General features: G+C 36.2%; 2 protein-coding genes across 3 annotated transcripts; one reads left to right on the top strand and one right to left on the bottom strand.

Annotated features, from left to right (window-relative positions):
• Positions 1–313: 313 nt before the first annotated feature.
• On the top strand, positions 314–14,379 carry LOC144558136 (ubiquitin C-terminal hydrolase 13-like). Its single transcript, XM_078306875.1, has 31 exons — positions 314–479; positions 792–855; positions 1,184–1,337; positions 1,705–1,862; positions 2,696–2,961; positions 3,370–3,588; positions 4,588–4,696; positions 4,843–4,958; positions 5,330–5,428; positions 5,533–5,642; positions 6,035–6,109; positions 6,199–6,277; positions 6,367–6,513; positions 6,796–6,876; positions 6,957–7,076; positions 9,014–9,136; positions 9,324–9,401; positions 9,498–9,586; positions 9,678–9,786; positions 9,906–9,974; positions 10,304–10,414; positions 10,604–10,659; positions 10,760–10,937; positions 11,292–11,465; positions 11,976–12,041; positions 12,247–12,312; positions 12,403–12,486; positions 12,575–12,691; positions 13,007–13,081; positions 13,182–13,265; positions 13,961–14,379. Exons 1-31 carry the CDS (start codon positions 450–452, stop codon positions 14,000–14,002), a joined length of 3,348 nt encoding a protein of 1,115 aa, XP_078163001.1. The 5' UTR covers positions 314–449; the 3' UTR covers positions 14,003–14,379.
• Positions 14,380–16,615: 2,236 nt separating this feature from the next.
• AMP1 (Peptidase M28 family protein) lies at positions 16,616–22,302 on the bottom strand. Of its 2 annotated transcripts, XM_078307278.1 has the most exons (10): positions 21,290–22,300; positions 20,396–20,638; positions 19,876–20,028; positions 19,355–19,423; positions 18,917–19,004; positions 18,476–18,559; positions 18,070–18,158; positions 17,876–17,989; positions 17,120–17,254; positions 16,616–16,907 (listed from the first exon to the last, which is right to left on the bottom strand). In XM_078307278.1, exons 1-10 carry the CDS (start codon positions 22,223–22,225, stop codon positions 16,716–16,718), a joined length of 2,103 nt encoding a protein of 700 aa, XP_078163404.1. In that variant the 5' UTR covers positions 22,226–22,300; the 3' UTR covers positions 16,616–16,715. The 2 variants fall into 2 exon arrangements, with proteins under 2 accessions (XP_078163404.1, XP_078163405.1); XM_078307279.1 differs by lacking the exon at positions 18,476–18,559 and having other exon boundaries at positions 21,290–22,302.
• Positions 22,303–22,744: the final 442 nt, after the last annotated feature.

Raw genomic sequence — 22,744 nt, 5'->3', positions numbered from 1 at the left:
TATCATGTTAATTGTTAAACACTTAAACCCCTTGCAAAATATCAAATGGCAAACATAGTGAACATAATTCAGATCGAACCACTTGTTTTTATCCGGCGAAAATTTCCATTTACTTTTAACTTTATTCATTTTTTGTTACCGACAAATGTAACAAATCTACAATGCTAATCGCAGCGGAAAAACAAAACAAATGATCTGCACTATGAACCCGAGCCAGACGAGCACTGACCGAAACAATCTAACCTGACAGAAGGGACCTACCATGTCAGTGTCTCGTGGTCTAGAAGGACAAGTTTCACGTAAGAATTTCTTTGTCAATAAAACCCCGAACTTTCCACGGGTTAGCCTTTTCTTTCCTTCACCCTCTCTCTCTCTCCAAATTCCATCCTTTCTCTCTCTTCTTTCTCCGGCGATCCGCCGCTTCGAGTCGATATTTTGGCTTCTAATCCATGACTATGATGACCCCTGCACCTCTCGAAGTAAGAATCATACAGATTGTTCGAATCAATCCTTCAAATTACTTATTTCTGCCTTGTGCTTTGATCTGATTAGGTTATCAATTTCTGATGTACTTCATCTGATGAATCGATCTGTTATAATTTGCGTATTGCTTTTATGTCCATTGAGATTGGATTCTGGGATTTTGGTCTGATGTCTTCGGGCTAGTCGCTGGATTGATTTTTTGGTCCTTGAGATGTCAGCTTCGTTCTAGACTTCTAGGGCTAGGGTTTTTAGTTAGAGTTTGCTTGTTTGATGGATCTGAGATTCTCTAATTTGGTTTCCAATTTCAGCAAGAGGATGAAGAGATGCTTGTGCCCCACCCGGAGCTTACTAATGGTGCCCAGCCAATGGAAGGTTGGTATTTTCTATTCCGTGCTGTTTAGTTATTGGTCGACGGTTTCTCTATCTCCATCGAAATCTTAACTGTTGGTTGAATGCATTCACTTCGATCTGTTCGTGACAAAAAACGAGTTGTTTTTGGGGTTTGCGGAAATCTGCTAACTTCCCTTAAGAGCCTTGCGTCGTGATTAATCATTAAAATATTATGCCTACAGTTACTTTTTGGGTTGAAGATAAAGTCTTTATTGCATTTTACTTAATTCAGCCTTAAGTTCCCACCAGATTTAAATGTATTCCTTTTCCTATAACTCGGTATAACTTCTTTCCATGCATAATGAAACAGTTGCACAGACTGATACATCTACTACCACAGCCGAAAGCCAACAACAGATAGAGGATCCTCCCATTTCAAGGTTTACATGGGCAATTGAGAATTTTTCGCGAGTTAATGCTAAGAAGCTTTACTCTGAGATTTTCGTTGTAGGAGGCTACAAATGGTATGAACATCTTGGTTATTTACTTCCTCCCTCACCCAACGCATTGTTTTGGATAGAGAGTAGAAGAAGGTGAAAAGAAGTCACTATTTATTTTGTTTGGTTGGGTATTTAATAGGAGGTTAAGGTTAATAACATTTAACCTCTTTTAATCTCTGAAAGCTTATATTCTGTTACTCCTTAAATCGGGGTGTAACGGAGGGAAACAAGATGGACCAAACCAAAGAGCGGACAATATGATAACCTCCTTTTTCTGTTCCTTTTCATTCCCTCCTACTCCACCTCCCTTCACCTTGTGTGAACCCAACAGGATGTAAGGTGAACTGAAGACATTTTTTTTGATCAAGAAGTTTATTTTATCATTTTGCAGGAGAATTCTGATTTTTCCTAAAGGAAATAACGTCGACTATCTATCTATGTACCTGGATGTAGCCGATTCATCTATGCTGCCATATGGCTGGAGTAGATACGCTCAGTTTAGCCTTTCCGTGGTCAATCAAATTCACAACAAGTTCACTGTACGGAAAGGTGCAGTCTTTGTTTCTGTAGCCGATTCATCTGTTTGCTGATTGATATTTATTTTGATTATGCAAATATATATATATATATATATAGAGAGAGAGAGAGAGAGAGAGAGAGATTAGCTAATATCAAAACGTTTGTTCCTAGGCCGTGGAACAAACGCTTCGGTTTTTACATTTTCAAAGTCCAAAAAGTTGATCCAAACCGTTCAGCATTCAATCTATAATAAAATGTGCTTGGAGACAAAATTTTACATTTTTTTGATTTTTTTTACTATTTATTAAGCCAGTTTTAAAATCGCTGTTTTCAATGATACACAAATTTTTCACTGTTTATTAAAATCAGTGATTTTAAAACTGGCTTAATAAATAGTAAAATAAATTCCAGAAAATGTAAAATTTGATCTCCAAGCACATTTTAACATAGAGATCACATCTAACGGTTTGGATCGGCCTTTTGAACTTCGAAAATCGGAAAACCAATTGGTTGCACCATGGTTCCGGAACAAACGTTTTGATATTAGCCAACCTCTATGTATATACACACACACACTTTATCAGCAAAACTAGTTAGATTTTTTCTTGAACTAAGTAGCATTATGCATGGTGCTTAGGCACATTTACTATTGGTGGGTGCTGAATATTGTTATAAGCTAAACACACCTTTTGTTAATCACACTTCTTCATAAATTGCCTTTTAATCCTACATTGTTAAATAATAGCATGGAAATAAATGAGGTAAAAGTTTGCATTTTGAAGTAAATTTGTATTCATTCCTTTCTTGATTTACAACATCTAATGAATCCAGACAATGTAACTGTTCTTTTTTTACTTTTTCAGAGACACAGCACCAGTTCAACCAAAGGGAGAGCGACTGGGGCTTCACTTCATTTATGCCATTAAGCGAGCTGTATGACCCGAATAGGGGCTACCTTGTAAATGACAGCTGCATAGTTGAGGCTGAGGTTGCTGTATGTAGGGTTGTTGATTATTGGAGCTACGACTCCAAGAAGGAAACCGGCTTTGTTGGTCTGAAGAACCAAGGAGCCACTTGCTACATGAACTCCCTTCTTCAGACACTCTACCATATCCCATATTTTAGAAAGGTAAATCTCAATTTTGAATGCATGTATTCTTTTTGTAAACACTCCATGTATTAATTTTTTGACCTTGTAAGAAAGGACCAAAAATACTTCCTTTCCTATTGTCCCGTGAGAGTTACAAGCTTTAAAAGGTCAATTCTTTTTTCTGGTATTTTTGTTGTCATTATGTCCTTTAATAGTCACATGTTTGGTGGTTTTGTCTTGTAGCCTAACTGTTAGTTAGCCTTGCGAATCTATTTCATGTTGAATTTTCGATCCGATCATCAAAAACTTTTTGCAGGTTATCTACTCATAGACTTAGAAGGAAGTTATAAATTGTTTGTTATCTGCTCATACTAAAATATTTCCAGTTATTACTTGGTCATAATTAACTCTATTAATTTATTGTCATTTCTGCAATTTTCTTTTTAGGCGGTGTATCATATGCCTACAACAGAGAACGACATGCCTTCAGGGAGCATCCCCTTGGCTCTGCAAAGCCTTTTCTACAAGCTACAATACAGTGAGAATAGTGTGTCTACAAAGGAGTTAACCAAGTCCTTTGGATGGGATATGCATGACTCTTTCATGCAACATGATGTGCAAGAGCTTAACCGGGTTCTCAGTGAAAAGTTGGAAGATAAAATGAAGGTCTGGCATTTGTAAGGCTTTTCCATTTCGGTATTTTTCATAGGGGTGATATCCTGATTGGGTACTGTTGTGGATAGGTTGAATAAACTATCTAACATATAAATACAAAAAAAAAATGTGTACTGGAATGTTCAAAAGTTATGGAGTGATGTTAAGAATGATTTTGACAATAATTGAAATTTGTGACTGTTTTATTATTGTATCTTAATACAGTGTTTTACACTTTTTCTGACAACTTAATTAATGAAGTATACGTGCTCCAATCTTAAAATTGATATGTAATATCAACAGCTAACATTTTTGACAACTGTGACCAATGACCAATAACCAAATCATTATCAAAATAGAAAAGTAAAAATTTCTGTACCTGAGAACCAGACTTTGGTCTAGTGGCAAAGGATGGGAGGTCGCAGGTTCGAAACACAGATGGAGGATCCCTTGTGGATATCAATATATAACTAAGGGCTTGACCCTTGGTCTTTCTCAAGAGAAAAAAAAAAGAATGTTACCGAGTTACTGATATCTTTTATGTAGTTTAGATTGGTCGTGTATCAAATTTGGTGCAGTTTGAAAAACTACTGGTCATCCATCGAGTGGTTTGAAATATAACGACTCATTTTTTCAGCTGTCAGCATTTGATCGGTGACCAAGCAATTTTCAGATGGCACCAAATTTGATACACAATAATCTAAACTGTAGAGAACATATCTACAAATTGTACATTTTTTTATTAATTTTTCTGTCGGTTGTCATGGTTGTCAATATATAGTTTTTTTCTTTTTAAAGTAGAGGTCAACTTGGGCCAATAATCAAAATGATTTTTTGTAGACATATATCAATTAATTTTGATCTCTTAATGTATTACCTTTTAAACTTTATATGCATAATTTTTAACTGATTGGTGATGATTCAGATTGTTTTCATATATTTAGCTCAGTTTAATTTGTTATTGGAATATGCTTGCCTAACTGAAATTTTATGCGCTCTACACTGACTCAGGGTACTGTTGTTGAAGGCACCATACAACAATTGTTTGAAGGACATCACATGAATTACATTGAATGCATCAACGTAGATTACAAGTCAACTAGAAAGGAGTCCTTCTATGGTAACAGTTCAATATAGTTTGTTAGTGGACATTTCACCCACTGACCTTAAAATTTTTTTTCAATATAGTTGCCATTTTTTAAAACTTCAGAATTGTAGTTAAATTAAGGGATTTTTGACCTGTCTGTCTTTTTTTGCTGAATATAGATTTGCAATTGGATGTCAAAGGATGCCGTGATGTGTATGCATCTTTTGACAAGTATGTTGAGGTGGAGAAGCTAGATGGTGATAACAAGTATCATGCTGAACAGTTTGGTCTTCAGGTTAACATATACCATTGATATATTACAAATAAAATGATTCACACAAGAAGTTAGCATTTTTGAATTATAGCACCTTTTATTCAGGGATTCAAAATATTTCTTATTTGATAGCTCCCTGCTGCATTCCTAGTTTCAGTATTTTCTGTTTTCAATTCATTTTTTATTCCAGTCCACCATTTTATTTTTTAGTGATTCTTAATGTCCTACCGGGGATTTTTCAAGTTTGGTCTAAACACGTCTTTTTTATTCCAAAAGAAAGAGATGACCTACATAAAGTGCTAAAATAAGGGATCTTATTGGTAAGGAGTTTTAAGGAAATATTCTAATGGTACCCCCTTCTATTAGCTTTCTAATCAAACTATTTTCTTCAGGATGCCAAAAAGGGTGTTCTCTTTATTGACTTTCCTCCTGTCCTCCAACTCCAACTTAAACGATTTGAATATGATTTCATGCGGGACACTATGGTGAAGGTTCGTATTGATATAATGATATACTAGTTACCTTTACTGATTGTTTCTTATGCCTTGTTCTACCAGTATTCTTTAAGGATAGAAATAAACTTTGAAATGCACAGATAAACGACCACTACGAGTTCCCGCTTCAGTTAGATCTTGATAGAGATAATGGCAAGTACCTTTCTCCTGATGCTGATAGGAGTGTTCGTAATCTGTATACCCTTCACAGGTAATTACATCCTTAGTTTCTGAAGAGGTCCTAGTTCTTTTTCGGTTGGCTTTGATTAAGGGCAAAACACTAATTATCTGAATCTGAACATCACAGAAAGAATATATAGTCATATGCAGTATTGCTGGATGAGCTTCTATTGTCCAAACATTTCCTTTAGATTTCTCATGTTTGGTAGTTGTTGAGTGCATATGATGCGAAAGCTATAGTTTTGTTGTTAAACCTTGAATTTCTTGTATTATAGTTTTGTTGTGATTTTGTCTCTTAAAAAAGGAAACATATTAGGTAAGGTTCTGAACATAAGTATCTTCTCTACAACTTAATCCAAGTTATTAACATTACTAGTGATGAGTTTTGTTGTATATGTGGTTAACACTGTCTTTCACTTTCAGTGTGCTCGTCCACAGTGGAGGTGTTCATGGTGGACATTACTATGCATTCATCCGACCCACACTTTCTGATCAATGGTACGTAACTATCAGATACTTCCATATGGCAAACCTTTTTGTTTAATCCTTATGTTTTCTTAAAAAAAAATCTTGCGACTCCTTTTCAGGTTTAAGTTTGATGATGAGAGAGTGACCAAAGAAGACATTAAAAGGGCTTTAGAGGAACAATATGGCGGTGAAGAGGAGGTTCAGTTTACAAATTTACTATGAATTCTGTTGTTATTAGTCTTTATGCACTCATATTCTGATATAAGATGGTTGTTTTCCTTTTGCAGTTACCGCAGACTAATCCGGGCTTAAACACTACTCCTTTCAAGTTTACAAAGTACTCAAATGCGTACATGCTTGTGTATATTAGAGAGAGTGATAAAGATAAGATTATTTGCAACGTAGACGAGAAAGATATTGCTGAGCACCTCAGAGTAAGATGTTTTATTAGAAACAAGTCAACTTTTACTCTGGATCTAAGCTAAATTGTATTAGTCGAGACGATGTTTTTATTTTTAAGTTTTCATCATTTGCGTGGTTGACTTGGAAACTTGAAATAGTCTTCGAGGCGAGGCTTCTTATTCCCAATTAAACCCAGGGATGAGGCTGTTTCATACCCAGTTCTTTTCTTTCTTTAGTCTGCTGTTTCTTGTATAAGTATAGGTGAGTTATGATGCCCATAAAATGTCTGAATTTACGACACTTGTTATGTTCAGATAAGACTTAAAAAGGAACAGGAAGAGAAGGAGCGGAAGAAGAAGGAAAAAGCAGAGGCACACTTGTACACTATCATCAAGGTTTTTACTTTGAGATGATTGCAATTAATCTTTTTTCTTTTTATCTTTGTAAATTTTTTAGCATAATTCTTTTTGACCAGGTTGCAAGGGATGATGATTTGCTCACACAAATTGGGAAAGACATCTTTTTTGACCTTGTGGATCATGATAAAGTCAAGAGCTTCCGGATCCAGAAACAGACACCCTTTGTCAATTTCAAGGTAGACACCTGGCATTGTTTTTCATTCCAACTTCCCATTTTAAACCACTCTCTCTTAGTAGAGTTTTTTCTTCATATAATATTTGGTAAAACTATTATGAGCTTTAACTTGCCAACGGGTTTTGTGAGCATAATCTCAAAAATCATCAAATTGTCTTTAAAGGAGAAATTCAAACTGTTGATTTGATCAACTTAATGAGCCAAGTGCTTAGGTTTTGAAATTTAAATAGCAAATTGTGCACTCTGCTGCATCATCGAGATGCTATATTATATTTAATATGGCTTATAAAAAATCATGAAATTTAGGTCAAATTTAAAATTCAAAATTAGATGAGATTGGATCAATTGCATCTATTCTATATAATTAAAATGGATGTGGTATGAAAAACACCACAAATGAGCAAATCAGGGTAAAGATTGTGTTAATGTGCAACTTAAATTTTACATGTTGTTAATCATATATTCTGGATGTGACTTAAAAGCTTCCTAATAAGGTTTCAATGATAAAAAATAAATAGCCGGAAGCTATAGGAAAACACGTACTTATATTTAGTATAAGCCAATCACCAGAAAGCAATGGTCATCTAATCCATCATATGTGGAAAAAATATAGCTTCACCGGAACTGTATGAAAGTGCAAACAGTGAAGTAATTTCTTTAAGACTTATTATTGTTTCAAAACCGAATTCTAAATTATGAAAATATTGAAAAACATAGTGTAAATCAGCAAATATTCATGGCTCCAGGCTCAGAAGATCAACGGGTATGACCCATCTTATAGATGAAAATTGTTGGCAGAAACCTAAGACAGAGACCTTGAAACACTACAATCAAGACCCAGTAAATATAGACCAAATCTACTGACATTCAAAGAACACGGGATGCTAGCAAACACATCGATCATCACAGAGAGCACGTCCAATAAAGTTCTAAATGAAATCTGTACTTCTAAGTGAAATAGTCATTTGTGTGGGGACTCTATGGTAGGGGCCCTGCTAGAAGCAATTTCATCATAGAAAATCACTGTAGGTCCTGAACCAAGCATATTGTACAAATGCTACAAAATCCACTGAAGCCACGCGACAGGGCACCAGAGGCATGTGCGAATGCATCTGTGGGGCCCGCCACACACCCAGACGTACTCCCTGGCTTGATTCTCTATTCCTTGTTTTCATGCTATATCACACGCAATAGATTGGTTTACAGTGCGTGGCGACTCTCTTGCTCTTGGGCTTCAGAGATAAGCACAGGCAAAAAAGTCACCCAATTCGCTGAACCTTTGATACACAATCAGTGTGATTGCTGATAAAGCCTGCAACAAAATAAATGATCAAGTACTTAAACACAACTGCCTCTGGATAAATCTCTTCCCCTACAAACCTCTCACATATATGCTACAGAATAAAAAGTGAGTCCATATTAGATAGTAAAATCCAAAACCATCGAAAAATCAGACAGAGGGTCTGGATGTTTTTATTATTGCCAACCTATTCATCTACTGTAGAAATCTTCCAATCTTTATCCTATTATATAGATCCATTTTTGCAGATGAATAGTGCTGGTAAACAGTATATAGGAATCCTCCAATCTTTAAACCATCAAGAGTTTGAAGAGGAATTATTTTTGGTGTTCTTTTTTAACAATTCTTGGTCTCTCGATGTTATACAAAGTGAACCTCCATGATTGAAAATTAGAAATGTAGAACTCACTACCCGCTTGGTAAGCTTGAACTCAATAGTAGCTTTACAATATTTGTTTTCTTCCAATAAAACATGTGATAATACAAAAAAATGAAAATAAGTTGAGAGTTTCTTGTTACTGTCCCTTCCTATTTAGCTGGATCAGGCAGACAGAACGATCATATGCCTATTTACTGAAGTAATAGTATGGTTATTTCATGATAATGTCACAATGTTTCATGAATGAAGTCTTTTACAGGAGGAGGTAGCCAAGGAGTTTGGCATTCCTGTGCAGTTTCAAAGGTTTTGGCTATGGGCCAAGCGGCAGAACCACACCTATCGGCCTAATCGCCCCTTGACTACGCATGAGGAATCACAAACAGTAAGTAATGTCTTATTCGGTTATCATTTTCTCTAGGTCTTTCAAACCTGGTGATACAGAATCACTATTTTTTGTGCCATTAGTTAGGTCATCTGTCATTATGTTGACCCCTGCATTTTTGTTTAATTTTTCTTCAGATTGTCAATTCTCTGTCATTGGATAACTGTAATGTGTTCCCAATTTATAGGTTGGGCAGCTGAAGGAGGTAACCAACAAAGCCCATAATGCTGAGTTGAAGTTGTTCCTGGAGGTTGAGCTTGGACCGGTACGTGTTCTTCAACAATTGTGCACTCATTTTTTCATTCATTAGAAACAATTCCCAAAACTATCCTCACATTCTATTTTGTTCCCTTAATTGTAGGAACGAAACCCGCTTTCTCCTCCTGAAAGGAGCAAAGAAGATATACTGCTCTTTTTCAAGCTTTATGACCCTGAGAAAGAGCAACTGAGGTATGTTCTCTCTCCTGTATTTTGTTTCTATTATTTATCCCTATATTGTAATATGAGATTGAAGCTGAATCATCCTTTTAAATGAATGTAGGTTTGTGGGAAGGCTCTTTGTGAAGAGCTCAGGAAAACCGGCTGATATTGTGCCTAAACTAAATAAAATGGCTGGTTTTCCAGTAGATGAAGAAATTGATCTCTATGAGGTGAATATGTGCTAATTTTTCTGCATCAAAGCAAATATATTATTGCTGCTTCTCTTGTTTTAATATAGTATGTTCAATTGCTTTGGTGTCTAATGCCTTTTGGTTCATCTGATTTTCAGGAAATCAAGTTTGAGCCAACTGTAATGTGTGAGAATATTGATAAGAAGCTCCTATTTCGTGCAAGCCAGGTTAGGATTTGCTTGAAGCGATTGTGATAGGCCCCAAGAAGCTTATTTCACTTTCAGTTATCCCCTTAAAAATTCAAATTTTGGAAACATAGCAGATAACCTAAATGTTTCCTTCCTTCTGTATAGTTCCTATCTAAATTATAAATGCCAGAGTACCTTGCTTGTACTGAAACGATATCAGTGCACTTATAGAGCAATTTTTCTTTTGGGTACCAGTACATGAATCTATACAACAGAAGTTCACGTTTGCCTTTGAATTTCTGTGTTGTGAACTTGTTATGTATTTACTTATCTTTTTTTCATCTATTTGTTGATTTTCTTGGTTTTAGCTTGAAGATGGCGACATTGTTTGTTATCAAAAAACTCTAAAAGCTGACACTGTTGAGCAATATCGTTATCCTGATGTACCTTCCTACTTGGAGTATATTCGCAATCGTCAGGTAGTACAATTTTGTTTGTTTGTTTTTGTTTTGTGCAACGGTTTTGCCTTTTTATTGAGGCCCTCTTTTCTGCATTACTTCTAGTACAAACATCAGTACTTTCCTCTACTACCTATTGCATATTTATACATTTCTTTGGTGTATAATCTGTTACTGTCTATAGAAAACATTCTGATTTTTGAATTGTAGGTTGTTCATTTTCGTTCCTTGGAGAAGCCCAAGGATGACGACTTCTCCTTGGAGATGTGAGTTGTAACTGACTTCAGAAAGTAGTGTGACAAAAAAGTTTAATTTGCTCTATCAATATGAAGCACTTTTTTATTTATTTATTTTTTTTTGCAAAAGGTCAAAGATGTTCACCTATGATGACGTGGTAGAAAGAGTGGCAAACCAGCTTGGTGTGGATGATCCATCTAAAATCAGGCTTACTTCTCACAATTGTTACTCTCAGCAACCAAAACCGCAGCCCATCAAGTACCGTGGTGTGGAACATCTTTCTGAGATGCTGGTTCACTACAACCAGGTTACCTTTTTCCAACATAAATCAAAGAACACATGATCTCTCTCAATTTCTAATTGGGTACTAAATAGCAAGCTGAATCGAGCCATTGCTGTTAAGCTCACTCCTATTTTAATAGCAACCCACGAGTTTTTGGAAATGACCATTATACAATGCTGGTTCGCAGCGAGATTATGACCAGCATCTGCATTAAACAGCTGAACCATGAAATTTTCCAAAGGAGCTTCCTTCTTGTTACAACTTGGCAGCTGCTGCCAAGGCTTCCAGAGAGAGAGGGAGGGATCATATTCATATATATATATTTTTTTTTTGACTATTTTGCAATTTACAAATTCTAACAAATTACTTCTTCAGCAGACTTCTGATGTATTATACTATGAGGTACTGGATATTCCTCTGCCTGAATTGCAAGGTTTGAAAACCCTGAAAGTGGCTTTCCATCAGTCGGGGAAGGATGAGGTGTCAATCCACTCTATCAGGCTACCAAAAAACAGCACTGTTGGAGACGTGCTAAACGACCTTAGATCAAAGGTAATCGGGGGACAATCACTTTCGTTCTTTGTATCTGAACTATCTTTTTTTTTTCATTTTTTTAAAATCAGAATAACATTACTATAGTACCATCTAATTGAGAACAGGTGAATACTAGTAATTTTATATTTAGACGTGACGTGATTGTTGACCTATAAACTGTCAAATTCCTAAGACCAATTTAGGTTGAAGGGAGTGGAAGCTAATGGTGTATATATTCATAGTATTTGGCGGTTAAGGTTTAAAGGACAGAAATCCTGGACCTCCTTTGGCGAAAAGCCTATATGTTATTACCTCCCAATTGAAGCTACATAGAAATGGAAAGAATCTAATAATCAATTGACCAAGGAAATGAAAAGTGTTCCTTTTCGTTCGATTCTTCATGTCCTTCGGTAACCTCCCATGTCCTTCACCTCCTAGAAACCAAACTATTTAACAAAATATTTTGTCACCATATAACAAGTGTTGTTGGCGTAAATTTAGCTCTTATTTAGTCTTTATGTTGAGCAGGTTGAGTTGTCACATCCCAATGCGGAACTCAGGTTACTTGAAGTCTTTTATCACAAAATTTACAAGGTAAACTCTATTGCATTTAAAATTCATGCTTGAGAAGGGCAGTATAATTATCAAGGAATTGCAATCATAAACTTTCACTTTACATATTTTAATATTTGATTAATTCTAAAGCTCGAAGTGGGAGTTTTCAATAACTCAAAAATTTAAATAGATTGATGAAACAAATATACAATCATTAATATGGTAATTTATGCGGTGCTTGCAGATTTTTGCCCCAAACGAGAAGATAGAGAATATTAATGACCAATACTGGACATTACGTGCTGAGGAGGTATATATATCCTACTTTTCTTTTGATATGTTTCTCCAACATTAGAACTCCTTTTCCCTTTGTCATGGTTGATTTATTTCCCTGTCACAGATCCCAGAAGAGGAGAAGAATCTTGGTCCTCAAGACCGCCTAATTCACGTATATCATTTTGCGAAAGACACTCAAAACCAGACGGTAATTTGACATGAAATATATTCTTTGTAAAACAATCTTGGTTATCTATGAATATATTCACATGCTTCTGTCCTTTTAATATTTCTAGCAAGTACAAAACTTTGGAGAGCCATTCTTCCTGGTTATTCACGAGGGCGAACCATTATCTGAGGTCAAAGCACGCATTCAAAAGAAACTTCAGGTTTCTGACGAGGATTTTGCTAAGGTAATTATCTACTTTTCACCTCTCTAGGCTTGTTTGTATGAATACAATGTTTCAAGGGGAAAAAAAATGCAATAATAATTCTTTTGTTTATCTTTAGTCTAACATTTTATTAATAGTTGTCACTAGTATACAATTTATTACCTGTATATGGCCTTGAGTTGGTAATTTTTTTATCGCAATTCCCAATGTATATCATTTTAAACTTTTGAAGGAATCCTTTTATGGAATACTCATTTGCTTCTGTTTGTCTAGTTGTGTATCAATTGTTGTTAAAAATTCAATATATTGCTAATACTTCTGTTTTGTCATGTACAGTGGAAATTTGCATACCTATCACTGGGTCGCCCCGAGTATCTCGAGGACACAGATATAGTCTCCAGTAGATTTCAGGTTCCAAATTACCATATATTCCTGCTGGTTCAGGTTCATCTGCCAATCTGTCCAATCCTGACTTATTTCCTTTTTTCTTTAATGTGGTCCTTGTTTTCAGCGAAATGTATATGGAGCTTGGGAACAGTATCTTGGGTTGGAGCACCCTGACACTACTCCTAAAAGGGTTTATGCTGCCAATCAGGTAAGAAATAATTGAATATATTTACGGAAATGTCAATTTGAAATGAAAATCAGTTTTTTTTTAATTGGCCCCAGGGAAAGACTTAGAGAGTCATTTGATCAATCATCACTTTGGCTGCTATATGATATCTATCATTTTTTGGGCAATATGAAATCTTTTTCATTTTAGTGGTATATTGGATATGATCATTTGACAAGGCTACCTGTAAGTACACTGATTCCAATGAAGGGGCAGGATTGGCTTATAGGAAGACCATGAAATGAACTCAATTAAAAAAATTTCTTCTGTTCGAGTTATGTTAATGTACTAGCATTAGCATATCAGCTAATATACTAATGGGTCAAAACATGTATTTCAATGACCGATTAATCGATGTGGCTCCATATAAAATTTTTGTGGGATACCAAAATTTACCATTTTTAGAATTTTTTTCACTATTTTTTTGGAGTTTTGAAAGATGACCTTATTTGATATGCAAACGTTTTAATTTTTTTATTATTTTAGGATCGTCTTTCAAAAATAAAATAATAGTGAAGTTTTTCAAGAAATGATAGATTTTGATATGTACATTATATTGAGCCACTTGGATCGGCTGTTCGGTCACTAGAAGACATGATTTGACTTGAAATGCTAACATTAGTACATTAGACTAACTCCGTTCCTTGTAAATTTTTCATGAGTTCTTCCCAATGCAGAATCGCCATACCTTTGAGAAGCCAGTGAGGATTTATAACTAGCTGGAACAAAAGAAATCTCCACCACTTATTTTCAAATGGACTCGGATGATTACCATACTGATTTGGTGGAGTTCTGAAGTGCTTCTCTTCAGAATATTGAGTCTCATGTTCTCTCATCTCAGTGAGATGCCTGTGTAGAGATCCATCTCTGCCTCCAGTATATTTCAGTAGATAACAATGAGTTTTCCAGTCGTAGGTTATGTATACAAGGTATAGCTGTGGAGTTTGTTTTTAACCTTTTTCTTTTTCCCTGTGTTTATTCCCGCCTTTCTGTCTTATTATATTAGATTGGTTCTAGGCGACATCAGCAAGTGTTGTAAAACAGGTTAAAAATTATTGGCAGTGGTGTTTGAGTTTATTTATCAGAAGCGTGTAAAGGTGACCTGTGTGTTTTGGCCATTTTCTTTCGGCTTAAGATTGCAGGTGCATATCAGCATATGCACCTTTTTTGTGCTTGTGCTTTGTTTACGTAGCTATGTATTTTGACCTGTATTCTTATAAATTCTGGGATTTCCTGACTGGAAAACAATGGTGCTTTTGGATAAGGTGCAGGATCCATATAGTTGCGATATTGAACAATTATATTACTCCCCCCCCCCCCCCCATTCCATCCCCCCACCATCCCCCCATTCCAAATTATTTTTATCTCATTTCAATCTCGTTCACATATTTCACGATATATGTGAAATTTTGCGAATCTAAAATCACGATCATTTTCTACGTAATTTTCTCTTTCAAATGAGATCCATGATGACATACTTTCAGACAAGTTATTACAGATATATTTGTCCCTCATCATGCAAGTATTTATACCTACACAGACATATGAAAGTATTACTATCAATTATTATAAGTATTTATACTGATATATGAAAGTATTAATATCAAGTATTATAAGTATTTATACTGATATATAAAAATATTAATATCATGTATTATAAGTATTTATACTGACATATGAAAGTATTAATATCAAGTATTATAAGTATTATATGCAAAAAAATACTTTCAAGTATAAGTATAAATACTTGCACGATGAGGGATAAATACTTCTGTAACGACTTGCTCGAAAGTATATCATCATGAATCTCATTTGAAAGAGAAAATTACGTAAAAAACGTTCGTGGTTTTAGATTCGCAAAATTTCTCATAGATCGTGAGAAATATGAACGAGATTGAAATGAGATAAAAAAAAACCCACCTCTAAAAATGTGCATGGTCCCCCATGTGATTTGAGATTCCCCCCACCCTCCATGAAAAAAATGTGCATGGTCCTCTAAATATTTTCGTGCTTAGGGATAAATACTTTCGTTCTTCGAGATAAATACTTCTATACGTAAGTATTAATACCTTATGAAAAAAAAATGACAGCTGGAGTTTTTTGACATTTTGTGCGGGGTTAATTGTGGGGTTGGTTTTGCGGGTTTAATTATCACTGTCCTGCGATATTATATTTCCTGGGGAAAATATTTTAAGATCGCTAACTACTCTCTGTTATATATGTCATTCTGTTATTAATTAGTTGATGAGCTAGAGATCTCATCTGAACTACAGCACTGAGGTAGTTCCGCTGAATTCACAAATTAAGCCCGTATTGTTTCAGGTACCGCATTAGAGGGGGTCTATAACAGTTTACATTTTCAACCGGGTCAAACTTAATCTGGTGATTATTTAGAAATAAGTGTATGCTTTAAGATTTATTCCAACTGGGTCAAACTCATTTGGTGTTTATTTAGAAATAGGTGTATGCTTTAAGATTCGTGTCAGCTTAAAAGAACGATCTAAATTTAGTAATTTATAGTAAAAATGTGCGGTCTCCAGAGTGATTTGAATTTGTGAAATTCATGGAATGAACTGACCGTGTGCTTTTACGCACTCAAATGGCCGTTCTAATCCTCTAGTCACGAGCTTAGCTCTGCATAACAAAAAGCTAGTCAAACCTCGAACTGGCTGCATCAAGAATTATTGTCTTAATAATTCATACCGATTTTTTTATTAATAGGGAAAAAAAAATAATGACAATGAGGAATGATTTCGGAAAAAAATTGAAATCTAAGAAGACCGTTATGATAACATACAGATAATTCAAATCAATTTACGGGGTTAATTAAGTAAACATGAAAAAAAAAAAAACACTATTGTCCATAATATCAGGAGATTTAAAAAAATAAAATAACACCAAGCTGAATTACAGGGAGTGAACGGACCCAAGGTAAGAAAGATTATTTTGGCGTTATTTCTCTTTAAGAATGTTTAACAGAGGTACACAATCCCTGGAAATTGATCCTAAATCCAATACCAAGAAATATGGAAATCTTGAAGGACAATAACGTCCTTTAACATTATGGAACGATTGAAAGAGAGCTTGTATTTATCTCCCGTGTTTTTATTTTTTTCAATCTCCAGATGTTATGGACAATAATGTCCTGTTTTTTCTCAACGCCCGCCCCCCCCCCCGTTTTTTATCTTGATGTTATGGTTTATAATGTCGGTTAGATTTCAAAGTTTTCCGAAATCGTACACCTTTCTCGATATTTTTTTTTTTTTCCTATTAATAAAAAAATCGGGATTTCATTCCCGTTGCAGCTGTTCCTAACAGGCAGAGTTAAAACATAAAAGGGAAAATAAGGGAAGCTCGAACAATGAAACAATGAAGATCAATACTTTACATTTGACTAATTAATGTTTCTACATTGTACTTGTATTCTCCTATTTAGCCCCCAAATAACTGGTCTCCCCTTAAAACTTGACTGACTCTTCGAATTGCTCTTGCAACTAACCAAATTTGATGGCAGATTGCCAACCGCTCTTTGCTTCCCTTGTACCTTTTGGATCGAGAAATAGCATCAGCAATACTTGTAAAGAAAGAGAGCTTGCTCTCATAATCTTCTGGAGGTGAGTACAGCTGCCGAAAAGCAAGAAGTAAACATAAAACTCATTAGTACTTCTGTCATTTCAAGTTGGTAACTAGCTTAAATTCATTTCCAATAGAGAGAGTAACTTGAGAGAAAATTGTTAGATTTGAACCTTTTTGTCTATATTTCTGATTTCATTCTATATGTTTGACATTTATTTCATTTCAGCTCATGAGAAAATTAAAACAGCTTGAAACAGTACCAAATGCCTGAACCAGCGTCTACCATCAAGGCCCTCTTCTTGTAAGAAGCTTCTTTCAGCTAGCATAAGCCGGTCATTCAGAGCTCGTATTCTTACTGTAGCATAATCTCCCGAGCTATGTTGAAGCTCAAGTTTCTGTATATTTATGGAGGGAACTGCTTAAAAAGTACTGATTGAGTGTATAACATGGAAATAATATAATTATTATTTACATATCATGATCTTATTGTGTATGGAAAGCTGACAGTACAAGCTAGCCAACCAAGGTCGATCCAGTACTACACAAGTATGAACTCCAGTACTGATCATCAGCATCACTGACGGGTACATCAATGCTTTAAATAATAGCTTACAATGCTTGACGTAAGGGATAACAACATTGCTTCCAGCCTTTTTACATGGGTATGGATGTCATGTGCACTCATAATCAATACATGCAATCAACGTAAGGGGTAACAACATTGCTTCCAACCTTTTTACATGGGTATGGATGTCATGTGCACTCATAATCAATACATGCATTCAACGTAAGGGATAACAACATTGCTTCCAACCTTTTTACATGGGTATGGATGTCATGTGCACTCATAATCAATACATGCATTCAACGTAAGGGATAACAACATTGCTTCCAACCTTTTTACATGGGTATGGATGTCATGTGCACTCATAATCAATACATGCATTCAGCAACAGTGTACTTAATTATGTCAGAATGTTGGTTTGCTAAAAACTAAAATATTAATCTCTTGTTACCTGTCCTTCAGTAAAAGCATCGCTGGCTGCACTATGAAGATCCTTGATTGCAGCATGAATTGATTCTAGAGAGAGTTCCTCATCTACGAAGTCACGTAGTGCATGCACATGCTCCTGCATGTTGAAGTTTTTCATTGTTCTCCTGTCCATAAAGAAATATATTAAACTATATTACAATTGTGACATGTACATACCTCCAACAGAGAAGCATAGGACTGGTAATCAAAAGGTAAGATGACATCATCAGCCAAGCGAATGGCAAGCAGTCCCCAAATCTCTGCAACTGGTTTGACCACATACATATCCCCAACATAACAAATTAGAAAGTATAAAAATATGAAAGAGAGATGCACCGACCCATGATAAATAAGTTAGGTTTTCACATGATTCCTTATTCAGCAAGTGATATTGGATTATCTTCTAAAACCTTGGGGTTTTTGATCACATCAGCTTATTTTACTTAAACAATCATTCCAAACTCTTCTTTTGTTGGCCGCAAGCTCATACTTAAACAGTTCAAATTTTTTCTTGAATTTTTCGAACTTTGTATAAACTAGGTCCATATCAAGGAGAAAACGTGCAACAGAAAAGGAGACTTACTAGCCAAATGACGATGAAACAATGGATCACCTTGTGTCTCCATCCAATTAAAGGAGTCTAGAGCAGTGTGGTACCCCGCAAACTCTATTTAGGGTAATCAGAGGCTTGTTAGGCATATATACTTAATAAAATAAAGAACACACAAAGTCACTTAACTGGATCTTATATAGTTTGTAATTAACCAAAAATTAACCCACCAAGCCCAATAAGATCTCAAAAGTTCAACATAAGATAAAGTCCCAATCTTGCATCACAAAGCTCGAATGTGCAAGTATGTTGCATCCCAATAAGACTAATGTAAGTTCAATTTGATCATTTAGCCTGAGCTTTACCCTCAACCATCCAAGGTAATAGAAAACAATGAAAGAAATAGATAGAAAGGCCTAAATAATCATGATCATGATGTTCACATCATAGTCATCTTAAGAGAAATTTAAATACCATTTCCATAATACATGTCTAAGGAAGGAATCCCGGCATAGTGTAGAAACCCAGTGAAGTCAGAATCTGCTCTTGCAAGCCTTTCAATCTGCAAACATATTCAATGTAGTTTTCACAATTTTCCTCATATTGTAGAACTCTAGCAAGATTTTTGTATAAAAAGAGTACAACTATTTACATCTAAGCCTTTAAAAAGGTTGCTGTAATCATAAAAGGACAGCCATCCAAGTCTGACTATTTTAATATGCAACTTGCTTGCTAATTGAACTCCTAAGACAATGATAAATGTAGAATGTTTTAAAGAAAATTCTACATCATCCAAAGCTAAAACATAGTCCAATAACAATGGTTCTTTTAAATAAGTTGCTAAAAGGCATAACTTAGTTTTAGCCTTAGCTATGAATTTATAAAACAACATAGTCCATCAAAACACCTTACTCTAATTCCGCCATTTGCAGAGAGCCAGGTATCATAAACTGTTTTGCCTTCTACATCTGGATCCTTCACCTGACAGAAAAATTAAAGGCATTCAAGATGTATACTCAAAAGTTCGGCAATTCAAATAACCTAATGGTGTACAGATATGAGTAAAAGGATAACACCCTGCAGAGAAAAAAATGATTCTGATGCAAGTAAAACTACTTCAAAGTGCATTTAGAAAATAACTCCAGTTGCAATTTCAAGAACTTCAATTTTGGTTCCAAAGTCAGAAACAGAAGTAAAAAGAGAAACAAGCAATATACCTATGAATTAAGTTATTTCTTTTCTTTTCTTTTTGTTCTCTCTCTATTGGCAAAAGAGCACAACTCTATGAAGTACCAACTTTGAAGAATTGCAATAGAAATTTCCTTCAAAAACACAGTAAATGTAGAATTTTTCATGTAGTGACTTCCTTTTGAACATCTACCACAAACCTAATATTTCTCTAAATAATAAATCTCTGCAACTACCAGCGATACCTTCTTAGTAATATCAATCAAAAGCTTGTCCAATTGGGGAGTTGTGGCAGCATTAAACCCGACTCCTTGCACCGCACAATCAACATTAAGGTACACAACAGCTTTTGAATGCAAATTGTCAAGGTTTTCTTCAACCCACTCAGTCGATCCAATCTAAAAACATAACCATTCATTTGTAAGTTGAATCTAGATTGTTGATCTAGCCCAATAACCAAAAGAAGTTCAATAAAGAAGAGTGCTTTTAAGTTAATATTTTATTCTTTTCTGAGTATTTTCCCCAATTATCAGAGTGATTGCAACATAATAAAAAAAAACAAGAACTGCATAATGCTTGCTAAGACTAACTTTAATAAAAACAAAGTGCTTAAACAGACCAATAACCAGTACAAAGCCTAGGCAAGTACTACCACATTCTTCTTTTTTCGTGGTTCTTGTTGGGTGGGCAAGGTAAGGGGTGGGGAGTTTCAAAGTTACTGATTTATGGTTAAAGTATGGATTTCTTAATTTTGGAAACCCTTACCATTCCAAATTCCTCTGCATCCCAACTACAGAGAATGATAGTCCTTCGAGGCCTCCATCCAGATCGTAGCATCACACCAAACCGCCGAGCAATTTCAAGTAAAGTGGCAGTCCCACTATGCGGGTCCACTGCACCGTATGTCCATGCATCTCTGTGGTTTCCCAGGATAATGTACCTGTCTGGTTCTCCTCTCCCCCTTATCAAACTAAATATATCTTGGATTTCAGCAATCTTTTTCTCTTCCTAGGAACAGATGTTAAAGAGGGGCAAAAAATGTTGTTATGTACACTAATTGTGGTCAGGAGAGTACTGCTACTGTAAAAAGTAGTTCAGCGCAAGTTGATTTTTGATCTGTCTCTGAGGAAGGTCAAAGGTATTCGCAGTTTTTTTTCTTCTATCATCTAAATTCAAAAAATTCCCAACAAGACAAACAGAAAATTATAGATTAAAACTACTGAAGGAAATTAAACATGTTGATATAAGACTAAAGTGAACAAGAATTAAATAGACTCCAGTTCCTTGTACTACTGCAATGAATAGAGTTCTCAAAAATTTAAAAATGAAAAAATTAGACCAAGTAAAATCCTGCTCCTTGCTATACGGATGATAAAATAGTCATAATCCTACACCTTATATAAGAGAAACAATGCCATCTACCCTGGCATCAACTTGCTATACAGATGATGTAATAGTCAGAATCCTACACCTTGCAGATCCCTCAATCCCTGAATCCTTTTGTTTTGGTCGAGTCAGAACCAGACAAGACAAGACAAAGCCTTTTCCTTTTTTTCTTGTCAAGAATCCAAACGACTTTTGACTTCATAGAATACACTAACAGCTACACTATTTAAAACAAACAAAATTTATTTAATAGCATTCAGACAAAAATCATACTGCATATGTGAAGTTGACCAGTGCAGGACCAGGCCCCACGCCACCTGCAGTGCCCACCAATCCCTCCTTCCACTTATGAGGCATTGGGGGCCCGCCAAGGGTTCTTAAAATCTCTGCGGCTGTGACGGCTGCCACTGGCATTGAAGGAATTGTGGGGAACCTCCTCCTCACCTCTTCTGCTGCCACCTGTAATCTCTCTGCATCACTGCCAATTGCGCCCCACCCAGGTGTTAGGGGGTCTCCAGGCCCACCTAATATCACCGTCCCCCTCTCAACTCCCCCATCAGAACCCCCGGAAATTAAAACAGCTTTGGCCCCTCGCTCTGCAGCTCTTGCCACCACACCACCACGGTACCCACCGCCTTTCCTCACCAAAACAACACAACCATTTACACTCACCGAGAGTCCATCAAGTGTTTGAAAATCTTCTTCCCGGCCAAGGTTGACGTAAACGGCTGGGGCGAGGGTTTTACCCGACGGTGAGTAGGCATGGTAAGGCGGGACTAAAATTCCGTTAGGGTCAGCTGGTTCAGAGAGGGAGAGAGGGGCGATGAGAGAGCCATTGGAGTGGTGGAGAGAGAGGGAGGAGTGGGAAGGGAAGGAGAGGAGAGGAGAGTATTGGCGAGAGAAGGTTCGGAGGCCCTCAGAGTGGAGGCGAGAAATGACAAAGGAGGCGGTGGAGGCGGCCCCCGGGGTGCCAGCTACGTGGGGCCGGAGGGTAAGAGAACGGAGGTCGTGAGAAATTGAGGCGTTGGCTGAGGTGGAGAGAGAGAGGAAGAGGGTATGAGATGAGGTCGCGTAGGTGAGAGAGGCGGTTTTAGAGGTCAAGCTGTTATATACGGTGTATAGGAGGAAGAAGAAAGCAAGGACGGAGAATGGAAGGAGGAGGTGGCGGGAACGTGTGATTGAGGATTTCAGATGAGAAAATGAACGCATCTCACTTCCAGAGAGAAAAAGAGAGCGAGAGAGGGTATGGTGGTAACTGTTTATAGAGAGGAGAGTGGAACAAGATCGATCAGTGGAATACGAGCTTTAACCTCAAAAAAAAAAAAAAAAAAATCGATCAGTGGATGGAGAACATTGGAGGTACATTCCTCTTTTGAACTTTTCGAAGAAACGGAAAAGGAACAAGTTATAAAATGGCGCGGTGCTGACTCGGTGATGAGCACAAGTTTTTACCGAATTTTTTATTAATAGAAAATAAATTATTAAAATATCGAGATTCAATGCCGTTTGCATTTTTTTTTAAAACTAAGAAGAACGGGTAGGAGAACCCGTCCCTGTGGACAGACCAACTGAACCCGTCCGTTTAACACAATTAACAACTGACTAGCCTAGTTTAAACTAACCGAAAAAAAAAAAAAAAGCTGGACGGGGAAGTCCAACCCGTCCGTGAAAAATAGAATACGACAAAGGCGCACCGCGCGAAAAAAAAAAAACAAACCAAAACCGGGA

This window comes from Carex rostrata, chromosome 8, assembly GCF_964058835.1.
Source record: "Carex rostrata chromosome 8, lpCarRost1.2, whole genome shotgun sequence".
NCBI lineage: Eukaryota > Viridiplantae > Streptophyta > Magnoliopsida > Poales > Cyperaceae > Carex > Carex rostrata.
This window is presented reverse-complemented; position numbering and strand designations above follow the sequence as displayed.